This window comes from Echinops telfairi, unplaced genomic scaffold (assembly GCF_000313985.2).
Source record: "Echinops telfairi isolate 266 unplaced genomic scaffold, ASM31398v2 ScPeMD7_18;HRSCAF=68, whole genome shotgun sequence".
Taxonomy (NCBI): Eukaryota; Metazoa; Chordata; class Mammalia; order Afrosoricida; family Tenrecidae; genus Echinops; species Echinops telfairi.
The window spans coordinates 87,142,429-87,161,790 of NW_022103915.1; the positions used below are offsets into that span (position 1 = coordinate 87,142,429).

The 19,362-nt window shown below is 45.8% G+C and overlaps 1 protein-coding gene and 1 pseudogene across 4 annotated transcripts in view; both read right to left on the reverse strand.

Annotated features, from left to right (window-relative positions):
• The window catches only part of LOC101640746 (purine nucleoside phosphorylase), a 73,608-nt gene that overhangs the window by 3,119 nt on the left and 51,127 nt on the right, over positions 1-19,362 (reverse strand). For 3 of the 4 annotated variants that reach the window (XM_045287867.1, XM_045287866.1, XM_045287865.1), the window contains one exon: positions 1,775-1,944. In XM_045287867.1, the coding sequence (XP_045143802.1) occupies positions 1,775-1,944 (170 nt within the window). Of the gene's footprint in view, positions 1-1,774; positions 1,945-4,630; positions 4,715-19,362 lie in introns of those variants that run through there. The other variant, XM_013008756.2, reaches the window with a different exon arrangement.
• LOC101640437 lies at positions 12,495-13,039 on the reverse strand (annotated as a pseudogene).

The following is a 19,362-nucleotide window of genomic DNA, read 5'->3' on the forward strand; positions in this document are numbered from 1 at the left end:
GGCTCACTCCACGTGCCCAACAACACGCAGCCATTGAGCACTTCCTGTGGCTCACTCCATGTGCTCAACCTGTGAGAATACAGTGAGTGAAGCAGCAAGAGGCATCCTGTGCTGTGATTTCAGACATGAATCATCATCCTACTAATGACCATGGAAACACACTCTGAGATTAGAAACAAAGGCATCCTGACTCTCCTTTCAGGAAGTTGAGGTCTGATGGGGAAGATAAACATGAGCTTTAATCTTATAACAAACCATATAATACTATATAACTATAAAATATAATCTGATGCTAGAGCTATGGGAAGACAGGGACACGAAAAGAAGGAAGAAAAAGCTTTTGAAAGAAATTACCGAAAAAGGAGAAAATCATGCTGCTAGGGGTGGGGAGAATGAGGAAGTAAACACAGAAACTGTAGAGCTTAAAATTTTTCAAAGCTCCCCAATGTTATCTTCTTATGAAGTGTCCAACTACGCCATATGCCCCCACAGTCCATAGAGGGAGCTCCAGCTCGCCGCCAGCACCCTAAAGAACAGTCTAGTCAGCAAGGAGCAAAGGGTCTGAGTCTGGACCACTAATGATCCCTCCCTTATGGCCTGCGGAAATACATGTGGGGGCTCAGAATGCAAAAATAATTGCCCATCCAGTCATAATCGCCATTCTTACTATCCCCTTATCTGCAAGTCTCCTGTAATGGGCCTGGCCAGCCTCCCCCTTAAGGAATGAAAGGTCCAGGAGAAAGAGCTGTGAGAAACAGCTTATTTGAAAATAAATATAAATAAGTAATAGTGTTTAGGTGACAGGCACAGGAAGCCCCAAGTAGAATTTTAAAATGGACAAATTAAGGGTAAAAAAAACCAAAAAACTAATCTACTTATCACTTAGTGCAGGATGCGCCTCACTGGGGGTGGGAGTGGCAAGGCCACTATTACCTCTCCCAGAGGACTACAGGCCCCACCCCTCTCTCTTTTCAAAAATTTCATTCTCCAGGCCCCATTGCCGCCTCCCTGCTCAGCGCTTCCTCCCAAAGCTTTGAACAATATTTCCTAAAAGACTTAACTCTACAGGAAAGAGGAAGGAAGGTAAAAATGAGAGATTTTAGCATATGAGTATAAACCAGAAGCAGTTAATTAACAGAGAAGTTCATAACCGAACCAAATTACCTACCCTCGTCCTTTGCCTACCCTGATTTTGCCTAGCCCTTTTCAAAGTCTCAACTTCAGAGTTTTCCGGGTGGTACCAGAATCCTGACAGAATGCTCTTCTCAAATGCCATGTTAGAAATATCTTCCTAACAGGGCTTGACTTTGTATAGGAAGTAACCTTCCCCTTACCGCTCCCAACGGCTCAGTCTGAATGAGGTCTTGTATGTTCTCTGTGTATTTGTGTGCAAGAACATAGCAATCTGTGTGCTGGGTACTTGTATGGCAAGCTACACTTCGGGGCATGGAGAATGACAGAAAGACATCAAACATGGATGGCCTGACTGTGTCCTGATAGTTTTCAGCATAGCAAAAATATCATCATGTAGCAGCTCAATTGACATAAGTATGCCAGCCTATTATGGAATCTCTGCTAGGATCATTTCCTTCTAAAGTCATTCTGGCTCATGGTAGACTTTTTCCCTCTCTAACATTTGCTTTGGTTAAATGCTAAAGAGTATAGCCAGATACATCAGAGGTGCAGGCTTAGAAACGATGGCCTTCACACCTCAGGTTGCACAGAATCCCATCAATATCCCCCAAGCTCATCCTCCTGTCCCCACTGCCAGTACCTGTACTTCGGGGGAAGTTGGGTATCTCGCTGTAGTCAAAGACCTGCGCCTGAGTTACTTTCTCAGCCAGACCTCCTAGCCCAGAACCACAGATCACTGCCACTTGAGGTCGGTGCTTGGTGTGGGACAGAAGCCATTCGGCTGTCTTCTGGTAATCTTCATATGTGAATCTAGGAAAAAAGAGAAATCAAGGTGAGCTCCACTCCCATTGAAGATGGCAGGCAGACATACTGAGGCAGCAGGGGACAGAGGAGCTTCCCAAAGACCAGAGAGGACGTTCCTCTCCCTCACCAGAGGCCTGGCTATATTCACCCAACTACCCACCTCTCTGGGAATCAGATTGAAGTCTGATGTAAATAAATCCAGCTCTGTGTTAGTCTGGGTAGACTAGAGAAATTTATAGACACTCATAGGTGTATAGGAAAGAGCTTTATGTAAAGAGTACATTAAGAAAACATCTCAGCCCAGTCCAGATCAAGTCCATAAGTCCAATGTTAGCCCATAGGTCCAGTACCAGTCTGTTAGTTCCTCTTCAGACTCACGCAGCCATGCAATGAGGCTGAATGCAAGAAGATCACAGGCCAGTGAGTGGAAAGACTTATGGATCCAGTGGCAGTAGAAGCATCTCAGCGCTGGTATGGGTCTCCAAGTGGTTCCTCCAGCTCCAAGGCTCTGGCTGCTATCCTCATAGATCCATGTGGCTCGTCAACAGGAATGTCTCGCAGGGAATGAGTGTGTGTCCTGTCTCCAGCAAGCTATTTATCTCCTTAGTGCCTCCAAATGAGGCCATCAAGCTGCAACCTGATTGACAAACTAAACTCCACCCCTTCACTCTTAATAGTCTCAAATTGACAACAGATTATGTAACTACCACAAGCTCCATTCCAGAGCCACATTAGTGAGTTTAATAATTAACCTTGTAAGAACAAGGTAAGAAGGAAAAGCAAGAACAGTGAAATATAGTGGAAAAGGAAGCAAGTATGGTGAAGGGGCTGGGCCTGACGAGAAAGGCAATCACTCAAAATGGGATGCAGACCTACCTTAGAGCAGGAACAAACCCAAGCCCATCTCCTTAGTACCCTTTCATCCCCCACTCAAGGTGTAAATAAGGCTAACTAACTTGACTGCAGAGGGGAGGTCAATTGCCTCACCCTCCAAGTCTCCCCTCAGTCAATTACTAAGAGGTACCAGTGGAAGTCCATGCCATCCCTCGTTTTCCTGCATCCTCATGTCTGGGATTCCCATGCCCCATAAGGTTTCACAAGGCTATAAAGCATTACAAAAGCAGACTTCCACCTCTTTTTCCGGTGGAACAGCTGGTGGATTTGAACTGCTGACCGTACCATTAACCAAGGCCTAAACCATTCCTCCATCATGACTCCATGGCTGCTATAAATCAAGGAGATATAATCAACCTCATCTAACTTAAGAGTGTCAGCTTAAAAATGACTTACTAACAAAATAGACTAATCAATTCCAACAACGAAAAATGGCACTGACACACACAATCCTTGGAAATCTTTTTTACAGCTTTTACCCCACCTGTGATTTCTTCCCTGCCTCTTTTCCCCTTTGCCTGCCCACCCCCACTGTCTGTTCTCCAAGGCTCTTTACCCCACAGGGACTTCAGAAGACAGGGAGACCCAAGGACTTACACTAATCCAGAAGTTGTACACAAGCAGAACCCAGAACTTCGCTCGCACTTCCAAATGCCCACCCATCTAAGAAGGTTAGAAACGAAGACGGAACTGGGATGTGATGAGGCTGAACACAGCTAACCAAGTCTTCAGAGGAATTATTTTTTCAAAAGCAGAGCCTGGGAAACCATCTATGATGCTACTGTACATCAGTCTATCTGCAGAGAAGTGGCTGGGTAAATAGGCAGAGAGCAGGGCAACAGAGCTGGAGTCACCTGACAAAGAGAAGTGAGGACCCATTAGGAGAGGACCATGAGGGGACCCTCTCGTGCAGATGCACCCCCAACAAGTGAAGAGGAAATCAAAGAAGGGTGTAGCTGTGGCCTCCCGGGAAATGGAACCAAAGTGCTCAGAGGATTTTTAGCAGGGCTGATTCCTGAGCATCTAAAAGTCGCTGACTCTCTAGTGCTGGAAACTTGGACAGGGAATTAATTGCAGGACAAAGCGGAGGGAAGGGTTTCTAAAGTGTGGGGGGAGGGGAGTGGGCGGGCTCTGTTGCTCTATTCAATTGGCTAGAATTTTCTTCCCTCCCGGGAGAACTCTACCTCCCCCACCCATCCACCCCTCCCTTGGAGGCTCCATCCTCGAATCCCATGGATGGGGTTTCCAATTTGGAGGAGGGAGTTACAGTCTCGGAAACGCACAGGGGCAGTTCTACCCGCGTCCTGTTGGGTCACTATGAGTCGCCATCAACTCGATGGCAGTGGATTTAGTTTTAGTGAGAGTGGGCACGGAGCCTGGCCGATCTCTTTTGTAAAGGAGAAACTCCTAATCGGAGCATCAAAATCACATGGTGCTTTTGCCTAGACCCAGATTAGAATCTGTGATTGCATCTGCACGTCTCTTCCCGGTCTGTGGAGTGCGGGGCCGGCGGGTCAGTCCCTACACGGCTCCCAGCATCCAGACTCGTGCGCCGGCTGCTTTTACGCGTGGCCTCCACCGCACGAACGAGTCTTCTTCCTGTGCTGGTGGCGCACCCCCTGCTCGGTTCTGTGCGCGCCCTAGCGCCGCGCGCCGGCTGCCACACTGCTTTGCCGCCTTGTCCCTGACACCGGGCTCCATGCCAGGCCTCTCTGCATCTCCCAGGCACTCGCTCCCTGGCAGCCATTTCCCCTCCCCAGGGACCTCAGAGGCCCCACAGACCTGTTTCCCAACTCACTGGTTCTCCATGGTCCCGGCGATGCCCTCGGGATGCGCCCGCGAGTCTCCGCCCGGATCCGCTGCGCTGGATTGACATGCAAGTGCTGAGATCTGGCAGGCACGGTCAGTGCCCTAAGCCCTTGGTGCTGGCTTTTATCTCCAGTCCCTCCCGGAGTCCCCAGCCAATGGCCGCTGAGCTCGCGGGCTGGGCCTGTCTCCTTGGTGACTCACCCTGATTCAATCACCTGTGACTGGGCTGCAAACCTCGCCCAGGTCCCTCTTCCTCCCGGTCCTGGACCACCCTTTAGCCCTAGGGACATCCATCCTTGTAGCACCGCCCCTATTCCTGAGGGGGCGGGGGGCGGGGCGAGGGTGTGGAGGTTTTCAGAAAGGAGGTCTGTGCGTGCAGTGGGCTGGAAGGCAGGAAAAAAGTCCGGAATCCTCTATGTGCAACTTCTTCACGGCTTGTCTACAGCCCTGAGAAATTCTAAAAGGAAATGCTAAACCTTAGATGGCACACCTTAGCACGAAATGTTGTGCTCCTATAACTGAGGTGCTTCCTGGACAGGAAAAGCAGGGTCCACCCTGGCCACCGTGCTCACCTGAAGGTGACAAGGTTTGAGAGAGTAGTCGTACCTCATACTCTGAAAGCCTCGTGGGAAGGAGAACCCGTTAGAGGTAAGAATCCAGCCGAATGACAGGGTTGAAAACACCCCTGGGGGTTTCCAGAGTGTTCGAACCTCTGACCTTCTTGTTAGCAGTTCAATGCTTAGCCCTCTATACCATCCGGGCTCCTAGGGAGAATAGAGAGGGGGAAGTAATCCCATAATTTATGGAATGCTGGATTAAATAACCCGTATGATTAGAAAAGGATTCCTAGAAAGGTAAATATATCTGTAACAGAACCACACACTATACTATCTTTGTAAGGATTCAGCTATTTTCTTTTTTTTTAACAGTTGGCACTACATCCACATGTCATACAATTCGATAATTCAATCAAGAAGAGAGTTGTGTGTACAATCGTCACCACAATCAATTCTAGAACATTTTCTTCTTCCTTGTACTCAATTGTTATCTGTGTAAGATTTCAGCTATTTTCTCTCCCCGTGTTTACAAGCTTAACTTCATAAAACCGCGGTCAAAGCTTAGGGGATGGAAATCTCCCTCCCCTTAGGGTCGGTGTCAAACCCAGCGTTAACGCGGGATTTACACAGCTCCAGGCCCTCAACCCAGATGACCGCTACCCCTTCCTTGAGGGCGGAGCGTCCGGCACAGCGCCGCCCCCGCCCACCTCCCGCCCGCCCCCAGGGCGCCGGCGGCTGCTCGCCGCGGCCCCGCCCCCTCAGCCCCGCGGCCCTCGGGTCCTGGCACCTCCTCTTTCCTCCGATTAGCCAAGGCAGAGTGGCCTTCTAACGCAACTGTCGCGAAAAGCCTGCCCGCATCCTGCAGGCGGAAGATAGGCCTGGGGGGGAGGGGGGGAGGGTGGCCAACAGTTAGTACGCCGAGAGACGGTGACACAGCCCCAGTGACGCCGATTGCCTTAGTGCCACCACCCCACCCCCCTCCCGCTCTACCACTCGGGTCATTTGGGTGACCCCTCTTCTGAAGGCGTCAGGCTGTGTGGTTCGCACTCCCCACCTCCCTAGAGACTCCGCCGCCCCCACTCTCTGGACCTATCATCGAAAGTGTGCTCTTTCCACCACACCGACCCAAATCGCTGTTTTCCAACTCTATTTCTCTCCTCCACTTAACAAATATGTATTGTCTCTCCGCCTTGCACAGCCTCCTGGTCCAGGCCCAGGAGCCAGGGCTTGGCCAGACCCTGCTGGCCTGGTGCCCAGAGCCCCCTCTGCCCCCTGTTGTGCAAGGATAGAATCTGCAGGACAGTTCTGTCCAGACTGCTGGGTTTCTGTCTAGCTCAAGCTCTCCCCATGTGGCTAGCCCCAGGTGTACATGTTTTGTACCTTCGCCGTTGACTGTTCAGAGTGTCTGAAAATTATTTAAATCCTTTGCTGTACGTTTGTGTCTCTAGATTATGAAGTTGTCATAAGTAAATAAAACTCCAGAGTGTGTGTGTGTGTGTGTGTGTGTGTGTGTGTGTGTGTGCATCTCACTAACAATGAACCAGAACTGCTATAGTTCTAGAAACACAAGGGTGAAGACAGAGGAAGTAGGAGCAGGGCAGTGGCAGGGGGGAAGAAACAATTTATGTAAATAATTAAACCAATGTCAAACATTATTTGACTTTCATCATGATTTTTTTATCATTTTATTGGGGGATCGATCGTACTCTTATCACAATCTATCCATGCATCCATTGTGTCAAGCATGTTTGTACATTTGTTGCCATTATCATTCTCAAAATATTTGCTTTCTACTTGAGCCCTTGGTATCAGCTTCTCATTTTTCACCCTCCCTCCCCACTGCCCCCTCCTTCATGAACCTTTGATAATTTATAAATTATTATTTTTGTCATATCTTACACTGTCCAACACCTCACTTCACCCAGTTTTCTGCTCTCCATTCCCCAGAGAGGAGGTTATATATAAATCCTTGTAATCAGTTCCCCTTTCCACGCCACCCTCCCTTCACCCTCTTGGTATCACCACTCTCTGCACTGGTCCTGAAGGGATCATCTGTCCTGGATTCCCTGTGTTTCCGGTTCCTATGTGTACCAGTGTACATCCTCTGGTCCAGCCAGATTTGTAAGGTAGAATTGGGATCATGATAGTGGGGGGGAGGCGGGAAGAGGAAGCATTTAAGAAAGGAGGAAAGTTGTATGTTCCATCGTTACTACACTGCACTCTGACTAGCTCAACTCCTCCCCGTGCCTCTTCTGTAAGGGGATTTCCAGTTGCCTACAGATAGGTCTTGGGTCCCCAATCGGCACTCCCCCTCATTTACAATTACTTGACTTTTTGTTCTTTGATGCCTGATACCTGATCCCATTGACAGCTCGTGATCGCACAGGCTGGTGTCGTCATGATTTACTGTCATTACTCACCCAGTAATTTTAGCAAAGGCAACAATAGGACAACCTAAAAATAAAGTTTCACCCCACTAGTAAGATTAATAAAACTTTGAACCATTGAAAACATGATTTTAAATTATGGCTACCCTCTCCCGACCTCCACAACCACACCCCTAAAAAACAAAAAAGAAAGCACCACCATGGACCCTATAGAACAGAGTAGAACTGCTCACTAGGGTTTTAGAGGCTATAAATCTTTATGGGAGCAGTCAGTCTCACCACTGCCACACAACCAAAACAACTGCCATTGAGTTCATTTTGACTTGTAATGACTCTACAGGACATAGTAGAGCTGCTCCCTAAGGTTTCCGAGGCCATGAATCTTCACAGGAGGAGACAGCTGGACCCGGTGGGTGAGTTCAAACTGTTGATCTTGCTGTTAGCAGTTCAATGCGTAGCCTACTATGCCACCAGGGCTCCAATTGCAAATCGACCTAATTCAAAATCAACAAAGGAAAAATCCACGAATATGATTGCTGAAGGATTTTTATAATAGCTCGTATCCCATGCAGTTTCCCAAAAGACAGTATATGATTATAACTATGAAAAGTTAAGACCTCCCAAAAGATAGACTATGATTATAGCTACAAGAGATTAAGGGCTAATCACCTTATTTTAGTGGTTTGCATCTAACACAAGTATATTCAAAGCCAAAGAAGATGTCATATACAGTAACACCTGCTAGAACCTGTGTGAAGAGGATACCCATCCAAGGAGGATAACAAATATTTTCCACGAACAGAGAGCAATAGAAGAGTGGTAAGACTGCACCCTGCAAATGAGGGAAAACGTTTGAGACTCAGGAAAGCAAGGCAGCCTCCTTGCGTGCCAGCTTTCAGTTTTCACTGTGCTGACACAGGGGAAATTGGGTGAAGGTGCTCAGCCTTCATTGGTGTTTAACCTCAAGTCCAGCAACCAACTTGATGGATAATTGGAAAAGGCCCACACGCTCTTTGACAGGCTTCACTAATAGCCCTGAGAAGAGAACGCCCTGTGAGGCACAGCAAGCCTCCTTAGACCACATGCTTATCTTGTGGTCTATCAAACCAGAGTTCCTGGACTCAGATTTGCAGCAGTCTTTACTTCAATCATGGCCTTGTGCCTCTCGTCTACATTTTTTGCATCTCTTACGCTTTCCACCATTGGTTTTTGCGTCTCTAAAGAGAATGGATTCAGCGTCTTTGGTAGGGATTACAACTCAATGTACAGAAAGCCAAAATCCTCACAACTGGACCAGTAGGTAACATCATGGAAAATGGAGACAAGATGAACCGTTGTCAAGGATTTTGTCTTGTTTGGATCCACAACCAATGCTCACGGAAGCAGCAGTCAAGAGATCAAACAATACTTTATATTGGGAACACCTGCTGCACAAGACCTCTTTCCAGTGTTGAAAAGCAAGGATGTCACTTCAAGGACTAAGGTGCACTGACTGGACCCATGCCAGAGTATTTTCAATCACCTCATGTTCACGTGAAAGTTGGACATTGAATAAGGAAGACCAAAGAAGAATCAATGCATTTGAATGATGGTGCTGACAGTGCCAAGGGCTGCCAAAGAACAAACAAATCTGTCTTGGAAGAGGAATAACCAGAATGCTCCTTAGAAGCAAGGATGGTGAGACTTTGTCCCACGTACTTCGGACATGTTGTCAGGAGAGACTAGTGGCCGGAGAAGGACATCAGGCTCGGTAAAGTGCAGAATGCAAAGAAAGAGGAAGACTTTTGACGAGCTGGATTGACACCATCTCAAATACAAGAACAGTTCTGAGGATGACCCAGGACGGGAGGTGCTCTGTTCTGTTGTACGTAAGGTCACTATGAATTGGAAAAGACTCAGGGCACCTAACAGCCACAGAGGGGCATGGATAGATGGGCTTAGAGGATGATAGGTTTGACAGAGGGTATTTGCTGCGAATATATTCGTGAATGTGGTGGAGCATACAGGAGAGAAAATCATGAAGACGTAGAAATAACCAAACACCAGCAGGAAACAAGTCAATTGGCTTGGGGAATCAGGATCATGGTCGAGAAGGACACCAAGGTCAATTGGCACAATATAATCCACAAAGACGGTGTTCTGCCCCTACTCTGGTGAGTACTGACTGGACATCATGAAGAGCCGTCTAAGGTGCGACTATTGTCCAGAGGGAAGGAGAGTGAAGATCATCAAAGATGCATGAAAACAAACAGTCCAACGGACAAATGGACCCCAGGAACATCAGTCTCCATGAATCGCAGACCAGAAATAGAGGACGTCTGGCTAAATCTATCAACTGTTTTGAAACGGACACATTAGAATATCTTGACTAAAGTAGAAGAAAAATTAGAAACAAACTCAAAATCATAAAAAAGATGATTGTTTTCTAGTAGAATAAAGACAGGTGAGAACCTTTCACCTTCCGATCTATAAATGAACTCACCTCTATGGCTCAATTTTCAGCCAAACAATGAACAGTTCTACAAGAGGAACAAGAACAATAGAGAGGTAGCACACCTTCGAAGAATCAACCCTTGAGATCAGAAGGGAGCATTTATCCAGGGACAAAGTTCAGAAGGGTTAGGTAAAGGGGAGAAAAGGAAAAAAGAAACACAAGGCGGAAGTGGAATAAGTGATGTTACATTGTGGGATTTGCAATCAATGATACAAAACAAAATATGTATAAGTTGATAAGTGGAAAACTGCTCTGCTCCTTAAACCTTCACTCAAATCACCATTAAAAGTGTGTGTGTGTGTGTGTGTGTATTTAAGTTACTGTTCGTGAAAGACACGCCTGAAGGTATTTTCATAGGAAAGTTAAACATTTCATGTTGTTGTTGTTAGATACCATGAAGTCATTTCTTTTTTTTTTTCAAAGCCTTGATTTTATTTTATACATTACCTATTTAGAAATTTAACAAAATTACTTATGTTTTTTGTACATGTCACCCCGGCTACTCCCAATTACTTCAGAATGAACATAGGATCAAATGACAAACCACAACTGGGCTAAAACTTTACACAAACACTTGTGCAAGTTGAAAACTTATTTGCATAGGCAGCACTGGAAAGTACTCTATATAAAATTCAAGCCTAAAACAAAGTTTCCCGGGATCATTATGAAACTAAGCAACTTAAATATTTGAAGTTCTATAGTGAACCCAGACCAGGTATGGCTTACGGGGAACACTGAGCTGTTCAAGACAAAGTGCAGTCAGTGTGGTGCCTCGGGACCTCAGGGGCTGCATACGAGCAGCAAAAAGAAAAGGCATTAAGTGAGCCAAATTCAGCTTTTATGTGAGGACTTAATACGTATGCAAGCTTTTAGATTTCAGAAAGGGTTATAAAGATCGTCCTTGGCTTATGTAAGTCATTTCCGACACAAGTTGAATACCTCGTTGTTTTAAAAGTTTGTTATTGCCTTTTATTATCAGGATCTTTATAAATCCCATCTTTATCTTTGAGGCTTGGAAATGTTATCTGTAAACTGTAACAGCGAATTACATGTTGTAAATCAGCATTGTGTACGTTGTACATGTTACTGAAAAGGACAGTCCTAAGTGCGAGTCATTATAGCTCGTATACATTATAGCTCGTATACATCGTAATAACTTAAAGGCCCACACTAGTGACTACTGCACAACATTGATTCAGGAAAGTTCACATTTAGCTAAGGAATGAAGGAGTTTAGATGGATTTAAAATGCAGGCTTATAAATAAAATTTTATGAATAATTTTCCTCCTAGGTCGCTGGTTTTGTGACTGTTGTCAGCGAGCTCCGCCAACTCCCAGGAAAGTGGGCAGAAGGGGAAAAAGCAGCAAAGAGGGATAAACTGGGTTTTGACCTCAACATCTTAATATGCATTTATGTGAAATATTTGGTGCCAACTTATTTACATTCTCATTTTTATGCCAATAAAACATCTTTTGAAGTTACTCCTGCTTAAAACCTGCCCTGATTTCTTTGTAATAGCCCGGTAGGCTTACAGCTGATTCAAGGTGGAGGAATGGCTGCCCTCCAGTATTTTTCTTTGAACTTTAACTGTCAGCAAAACCCAGTTGAAATATTAAGTAACTTTTAACTATTTCCCCATTAGCCTAAAAAGTTACCATCCTGCCACACACATTTTACTTTCTGCTGTTTCTAGCCTAGCACAGGCGATATCGTGTTACTTAATAACCAAGCATTTTAATAGGGAGCCCGAAATGATGCAATTACTGGTGGCCTATTATAATCCGATGCAGCCGAAATTACCATGATTACCACTTCACACTGCAGTCCAGACGTTCCAACTCAGCCACTACAAGACAGAGTGGAGCTGCGCCAGTTCCCAAGGCTGCACAGTTGTTAAAGAACTGCCTGCCTCACCGCCTGCAGGGTATGAAACACTGACCCTGCAGTGAGCAGCCAGTGCTCATTCCTGTACCACCAGCAGGTTTTACGGGGACTTGGAGTTGTCAGCAACTCACTGGGAGACCACACCCTGAAAGAAGTACATGTTCTTGCTTTTCAGACTTGATTTCCAGCAGCTCTTGCATCCACACATCGGGACTCTGAATAGGCCTTTATCATAAAGTAAGGTTTGCCGTTTTTACGTTTCACATCCACCTACACTGCGTAATAACCTTTCCTCAGTCACCTGACAATCAGGATGGAACAGAAACGTTTATTGTGCACCTTCTTGATAAAAAATTGAAGTCTTCAGAAGAAAACCATCACTGCGCTTGCTGCTGCTGCTCTGGGGATGACTGAGCTAACAAAACTGCGTTTGGCTTTACTTTTCCACCCCAGCTAGAAGACGCCCAATCTCAACCAGGTCAAAGCGGCAGCAAGGCCAGAACGGCTGCCACCAGCCCCCCGATGTTGGGCTCAGGTGAGACTCTTCAGTACCAGCTTCCTAATCAGAATGGCCCAGAGCACCGACTCCTCCTCCTGGGGCGCATCCTCGGGGTCGTGGGCCCGCTGGCCTGGGGCTGCGTCCCCCGAGTAGCCGCTGTCCCCAAAGGGCTGCAGCTGTACACTGCGGTCATAGTACACCTTCATCTCGAACTCGCTTTCCAAGTGTGAGGGTGCCCGTAGATGCCGATGCACACGGGGCGCTGGAAGTGCGCAGGGACGGCCACGGCGTCAGGGCAGCAGGTCGCCGACGGCAGCTCATAGTTATCGGAGCTGGGGTGCAGGGTGCTGTCGGACACGTACAAGTCGGCAGCCCAGCTCAGGCTGCGCAGGCGCAGCACGATCTTGCCCTCTTGGTTCAGGCGCAGGTAGCTGTAGTTGCCCGCTCCGATCTGGCCCTGGACCACGTGCAGCAGCAGCCACTCCTCGGGGACCTCGTCATCGTTGACGCCCGGCGAGGCCACTGCCAGGGCAACCAGCAGCAGCAGCAGCAGCGCTTGGCCCCAGCACGTTGCCATGGCGGAGCCGGGCCAGGGCTCACACGGAGTCTAGCCGCGGCTGCAGCCTCCGGAGGAGGCCGGGAGCTGCTGGGCAGCGCACCATCAAGTCATTTCTGACTCATAGTGACACTCTGTACAACAGAGCAGAACTCTGCCTGGTCCTGCATGATCCTCACAACCATTCTGATGTTTGAGTTCATGGTTGCGGCCACTGTGTCTTGTGCAGGGCCTTCCTCCTTTTTGCTGCACCTCTATTTTACCAAGCATAGGGAGTCATAACAATATAAAAATTAATATTATGACAATTGTGGAAAGTAATATGGCAATACTGAAAACAACTGGGAGTAGAAATACCATATAACCCAGCAATATCTCTTCTTGGCATAAACCCCAAAGAAATAAGAGGCAGAACGCAAACAGATGTATGCTTTCCCAGGTTCATAGCAGCACAGTTCACAACAGCAAGAAGCTAGAAACAGCTCAAATGTCCATCACTAGAAGAATGGATAAAAAATCCTGGGACATATGACATAATGGAGTATTATACATACCTATAAACACATTGATGAAACGCCTCATGATGTGGAGGGGCGTGGAAATCATTGTGCTGAGTAAAGTTGGTCAATCTCCAAATGACAAATACTGTATGAGTCCCCTACCTAGATGAAGGCAGGCCACGGCTCCCAGGGCATGCATGCTCCTACTCCAGTCTGCTAAGCAACGAGGTAGACAGTCTGCCTAGCATCCATGAAACGTATATCACCCCCTCTAAATGTACATCTTAAAAATCACTTCAACAGAGGAGACCTCACCTCAGCTAGGGGCAGTTTTTCAAGATGTGGGGAGAGGGAGAAGATTATTCAGTTGCTGCCTTACAAAATTGTGCTAATGTCACCCGGATCCAACAGACATCACCCCAGAGTGATAAAGGAAACCTTCCTGGAAATTCAAGTCAAGATGGGCAGAGGCGGCATGTATGTCTCCGAGAAGGCAACTGCATCTCTGTTGGTAAGAGAACAGAGAGGAACCATCTCCCATCGGGGGAAAAAATGCTTAACAATACTTATGTGGACCCCAAGGGAAGAATGTGCCTGGCAGCAGGTTCCTAATTGGACACTTTTGATCTAGCTTCTATGCAGCCCTTGGTGACCCAGTCTGTGTGCTGTAGACTACTGGGACCTTAGACTCTGTTCTTTTGAGGCACACAACAACCTTTACAGGCCACACCAGAAGGACTTGCTGTGGAAACCCCACTGAGTGAACTGGACTGTACTTCAAACTCACAGGTAGCCCTTGGACTTAAAGCTGAAACTCCCTAGTGTGAGAGGCAGAGGACTGCGACCCCAAGGTCACAGAACTGGTGGATGCTGGACTTTGGTTGGAATCTCTTGCCTTGAGGGAGCCCAATGAATGGTGACCTGGAACTACCATACACTTAGTATTTCAATGCCCTCCTTGCTTCATTATGACATGTATCGATCTGGTATTTGTGGCTCTGTTGTTGTGAATGAATATTGTTGGGAGATCCGCCCTATCACCAACCCCCATTGTTTGCATAGTCACTTAAGAGTTCAAGTCAACAATTCATGGATTGAGGTTCATAGCTGACCTACATGTGTATAATTCCCTTTCCTTAACAGTGTTTTAAGTTCTATACCATTGGCTAAACTAATGATGCTATCAATGCATAGTCCTTGTACAGTGAACCCTCGCCACTTCGCGCTTCGACTTCCGTGGCTTCATTCTATCGCGGTTTTTGCGTAACAGCGCATGCTCTGTCATTACTGCCACTGATTGGCTCATACTGTACACGCTTCTGTCTGCATCGCTACGTATCGGAGCTACGTATCAGATGCATTTTTGCCTTTATACAGTGTACTGTAATTGTTTGCGATTTTTAAGAAATTTTATCTAAGCCCTATGATGGCTCCTAAATGAGCTTCTTCTTCTAAGCCTTTTGACAATAAAAATAAGCGCCAGATGAAGATGCTCACCATCCAGGAAAAGGTAAAACTTTTGGATATGATCAAAGATGGCAAGAAAATCGTGGAGGTTGCACGCCATTTCGACTTGAATGAGTCTTCCGTTCACTCCATCCGTAGAGAGGAAAAAACCATCCGTGCTATGGTTACTTTCACTTTCAACAAGGAAGCAAAGCACATCGTGACAAGTCGTAATAAGTTCATAGTAAAAAGGGAGTCTGTCCTAACCGTTTGGATCAATGACAGGCGCAAGAAAAACATTCCGTTGGATTCGATAGTCATCCGGGAGAAGGCAAGGCAGCTCTATCAGCGTTTTACAGCAGACAAACCTCAACCAGAATCCTCTTCTGCATACTGTAAACTAGATGCCATAAATAATATAATAAATAATAAATGATAATTGTAACGTCCAAAATGTTTTACTGTATTTTCCCTTTTTCGTTTAATAAATTGGGTAATACGAGTGTAATGGTGACTAAAGGGTGTTTTTTCATGTCCTCTATGCTCCAACTACGAAAATATTTGATTTACAAATAAGGAATCCTACTTTACAGAATTTCATTTATCACGGTAGGGTCTAGAACCGATTAACCACGATAAACGAGGGTTCACTGTATATGCACTGGGCTGCTAACTGCAAGGTCAGTAATTTGAAACCATCAGTCAGCTCTGCAGGGGAAGGATGAGGTTTTCTATTCCTGTGAATATTTGAAGGCTCAGAGACTTACAGAGGCAGTTCTACACTGCCCTACAGGGTCACTGCGAGTCAGCATTGACTAGATGGCAGTGGAAGTGATGCCCCAAAAGGATAATTGATAATGTTCTCTAACATAAAATGACAATGATGCCTCTAAGGTAAGGTGACCAGATTTTAACATTGGTAAAGCGTGACACCATTGATAAAACTCATATCCTGGCGAATAGCCACATGGCAGCCGAAAACCATACCTAGCTTGTCGTGCATTCTTTCCAAAAATTGGGACTTTTTAAAAATGCCACGGGACGCAGGAAAAATTGTTAAAAATCCAGACTGTCCCGCCAAAAGTGGGATGTCTGGTCACCTTACATGAACCAGAGACATACATCAACTACAGATACATGAATGGATTTGGGGCTTGCACTTAAATAGAAGAACAATTTGTTCTTATGATACAATCCGACTTGATGCTCAGCCTCATGAAGAGATCACTGAAGATATGGGTGCTACAGCAAAATGTGGTAAAGAAGTAGCTGATGCCCAGCTGTCAGAAAGAATAGTGTCTGGGGTCTTAAAGGCTAGTTTTCAAACAAGCAGCCACCGGAGGCATCAACTAAGTCCACATGGAAGAAACACACCAGCCTGTGTGATCCAAGGATTGTAAATCATATAAGCCAAACAAAAGGAGTGTGACAGTTAAAGGATTTTGTCAACTTAAAGAGGTATGAAAGTGTAGGGGTGGAATCCAACCTGGCAATTCGGTCACAGCTCAAGGATGCCTCCATGGGAGTGTGGCCTTCATCTAAGGGCAGGGAGTAGGGGGAGTGTGCACTGGGAACTTCCCTCTGTCGCTGACCCTTCGTCTTCCTCCTTCTTCCTGGGACTCTGCCACTGACCCTGAGAGCTGCCAGTGCCCTATCACATTTCCACCGTCCTTGAATCCACATGACTCTGTACCCACTGGCCTGTAATCTTCCTGCATTCAGCAGCATTGCATGTGGCTACGTAAGTTTGAAGGGGGGGCTCATGGACTAGTGTCATATACATATACATATATACATATACATGAGTGTCCCTGCATTTGTTTCCCTAGAAAACCTGGCCAAACACAAGGAAGGCATGATACCAGAGCTTAACTTGTGAACACCTGGTTTGCAGGAGTCTATGGAAGACAGTGGGAGCCCAAAATCCATTTGATTTACAGGGTCCACACATGGATTAAGCCTCCAGTGGTCCCTCTAATCATAGTTGAGGGATGTGAACAGCTCTGTTATCAGACAGACCATTATAAAGTCAATCATGGCAGACATAGTTCGGTTAAAATGTAATGTTTTATCATTTCTCCCTTTTGAAAAAAAGGGGCTGTTTCAGTTTTTTTTTAAAAAGTGAAGGGGAAATGCATGTGGATTAAGCCCCAGATGCATCCCTTGTGACCATGGACCAGGGATGTGAATAGCCTTGCTATCATGCAGAATGCAGTGGAAAATTATTTTTGCAGATGCAGTCAGGTTAAAATCTCGCACCCTACCATTTGATCTCCCATATGATCCATTTAAATTTGTTCTCATTTTTAATATTTTCTGCTTTCTTTTTGATTGAAGTTATTATCTGTTTTACTTTGTTATTGTTTTAGGTTTGTTTGTTTTTCTGTATTTGAAATGCAGACTTGGTAAATCTATAGAGATTATAGCTAGATCAATGGTTCTCAGGGTATGGCAAAGGAGGTTGGGGGTAAATGGGAGCTAATAATGAATGTGGATTGAAGAAGAATGCTCTAAAACGAATTGTGGTGATGAGTGTACAACTCTTCTTGATGTGATTGAACTACTGAATCATATGATATGTGAATTATATGCCAATAAAACTATTGAAAAAAAATTTCCATGATAGGCTGTGAGTCTTTCAGGTGGGTGAAGGATCCCAAGATGGCTGGATGGAAAGTCTCTCTAAAGGCCATGGACTGGATAGCCTTGGGGAGATCACACCCTGCAGCCAAAAGGCTGTTGGTCAACTCACTGAAGTCCTGGAATGCAGTCCTTGCCTCCAGGTGGACTGTTTTCCCAGGGGCACCTCCCCCTACCAGGTGGGCTTACTACAGGGCCAACGTGGCCCAGGCTGGCTTAGTGGACAACTTCAAGAAAAAGCTTGCAGCTCTGATGATCCCTTGCCCAAAGGATCCATTTCCTGCCATGGTGGATGCTGAAGAAACAGATGATGTCAAGATTTGTGCCGAGATTGTGTCTCTCTCAAGACCAGGATTGAGGAGTATGGGAAACAGCTGGAGGAGAAGAGGAACATCACTCCATTTGACCAGATGACCATCGAGGACCTGAATGAAGCCTTCCCTGAAACCAAGTTAGACAAGACCATCAGCAATTTATAAAGCTGAGTCTGAGTGGACACCCTGGACAGCAAAAAGAAGAATGATAAAGTGAAGAAAAGAAAAAAAAACCCTGATACACTAGCAACACTACTTCTCTGTTATATCAACGTATTAATAGTAGAAGTCCATTATGCAGTACGCCCTTCATAACAGACGAAGTAAGCAGTGCGATGCAAGTTCAAGATGCCACTTCTATCCAGAGCAGCTAGGAAAGTTTTTTTTTTAATTTTTCTTTGAAAGACTTTTTAAAGGTAAGAAAAAAAATTATTGTGCATAAATGACTTCAATTTTCTCTTTATCTTGGGTAGGATTTCATTAGGCAGAAAAATGCAGAAAGCAATCATATTAATTTCCTCTCAGAGTTAATAAAGTGTTTCCATACATTCATTTAACTTTAAAACCCACTGTGAGGTGGGCAAGGACGCAGGACTATATTTTATAGTGTGGAAACTGAGGCCCTCTAAGCTAGAAGTGCTGAAACTAACAAGAGATTGAACTAGGACTGACTATTGAGGCTTTCTGACTTATGGGTTCATGTTTTATACTCACATCATCTGCTCAGCCAGTTGAAAAAGGCAGAGACATAGGGGCCAGGGGGTAGAGTACAAAGTGTTTGAGACAAAGTCCTCTTTATACTCAGTGCTTGGCACAAAAAAGTTGCCTTATAAATGACTCGTGTATGAATTAGTTAACTCACTGAAGCCTATCAAAGACGTGGACTGGCCCATGGCTGCAACAATGAGCTCAAGCACAGGAACAATTGGTAAGGGTGGTGCAGGACCGGGCGGTATTTCCTGCCGTGGTACAGAGGATTGCTATGGGTCCAAACCAACTTGATGGTACCTAACAACAAGAGCCCATCTTTTTTTTTTTAATTAATAAATAATTTTATTGGGGGCTCTTACAGATCTTATACCAAGCCATACATCAATTGGATCAAGCACATTTGTACATATGTTACCATCATTATTTTCAAAACATTTTCTTTCTACTTGAGCTCTTGGTATCAGCTCCTCTTTTTTCCCTCCCTCCCCCACCCTTCCACCTTCTTAGACCCCTGATAAATTATTATTATTTTCATATCATACACTGCCTGCTGTCTCCCTTCACCCACGTTACTGTTGTTGGTCCCCCTGGGAGTTGGATGTTGATCATTGTAGTCAGTTCCCCGTTTCTCCCCCATCTCTCCCCACCTTCCCCCTACCCTGGTGGTATCGCTACTCCCATTACTGTTCCTAAGGGGGTTATGTGTCCTGGATTCTGTGTGTCGAGAGCTCTT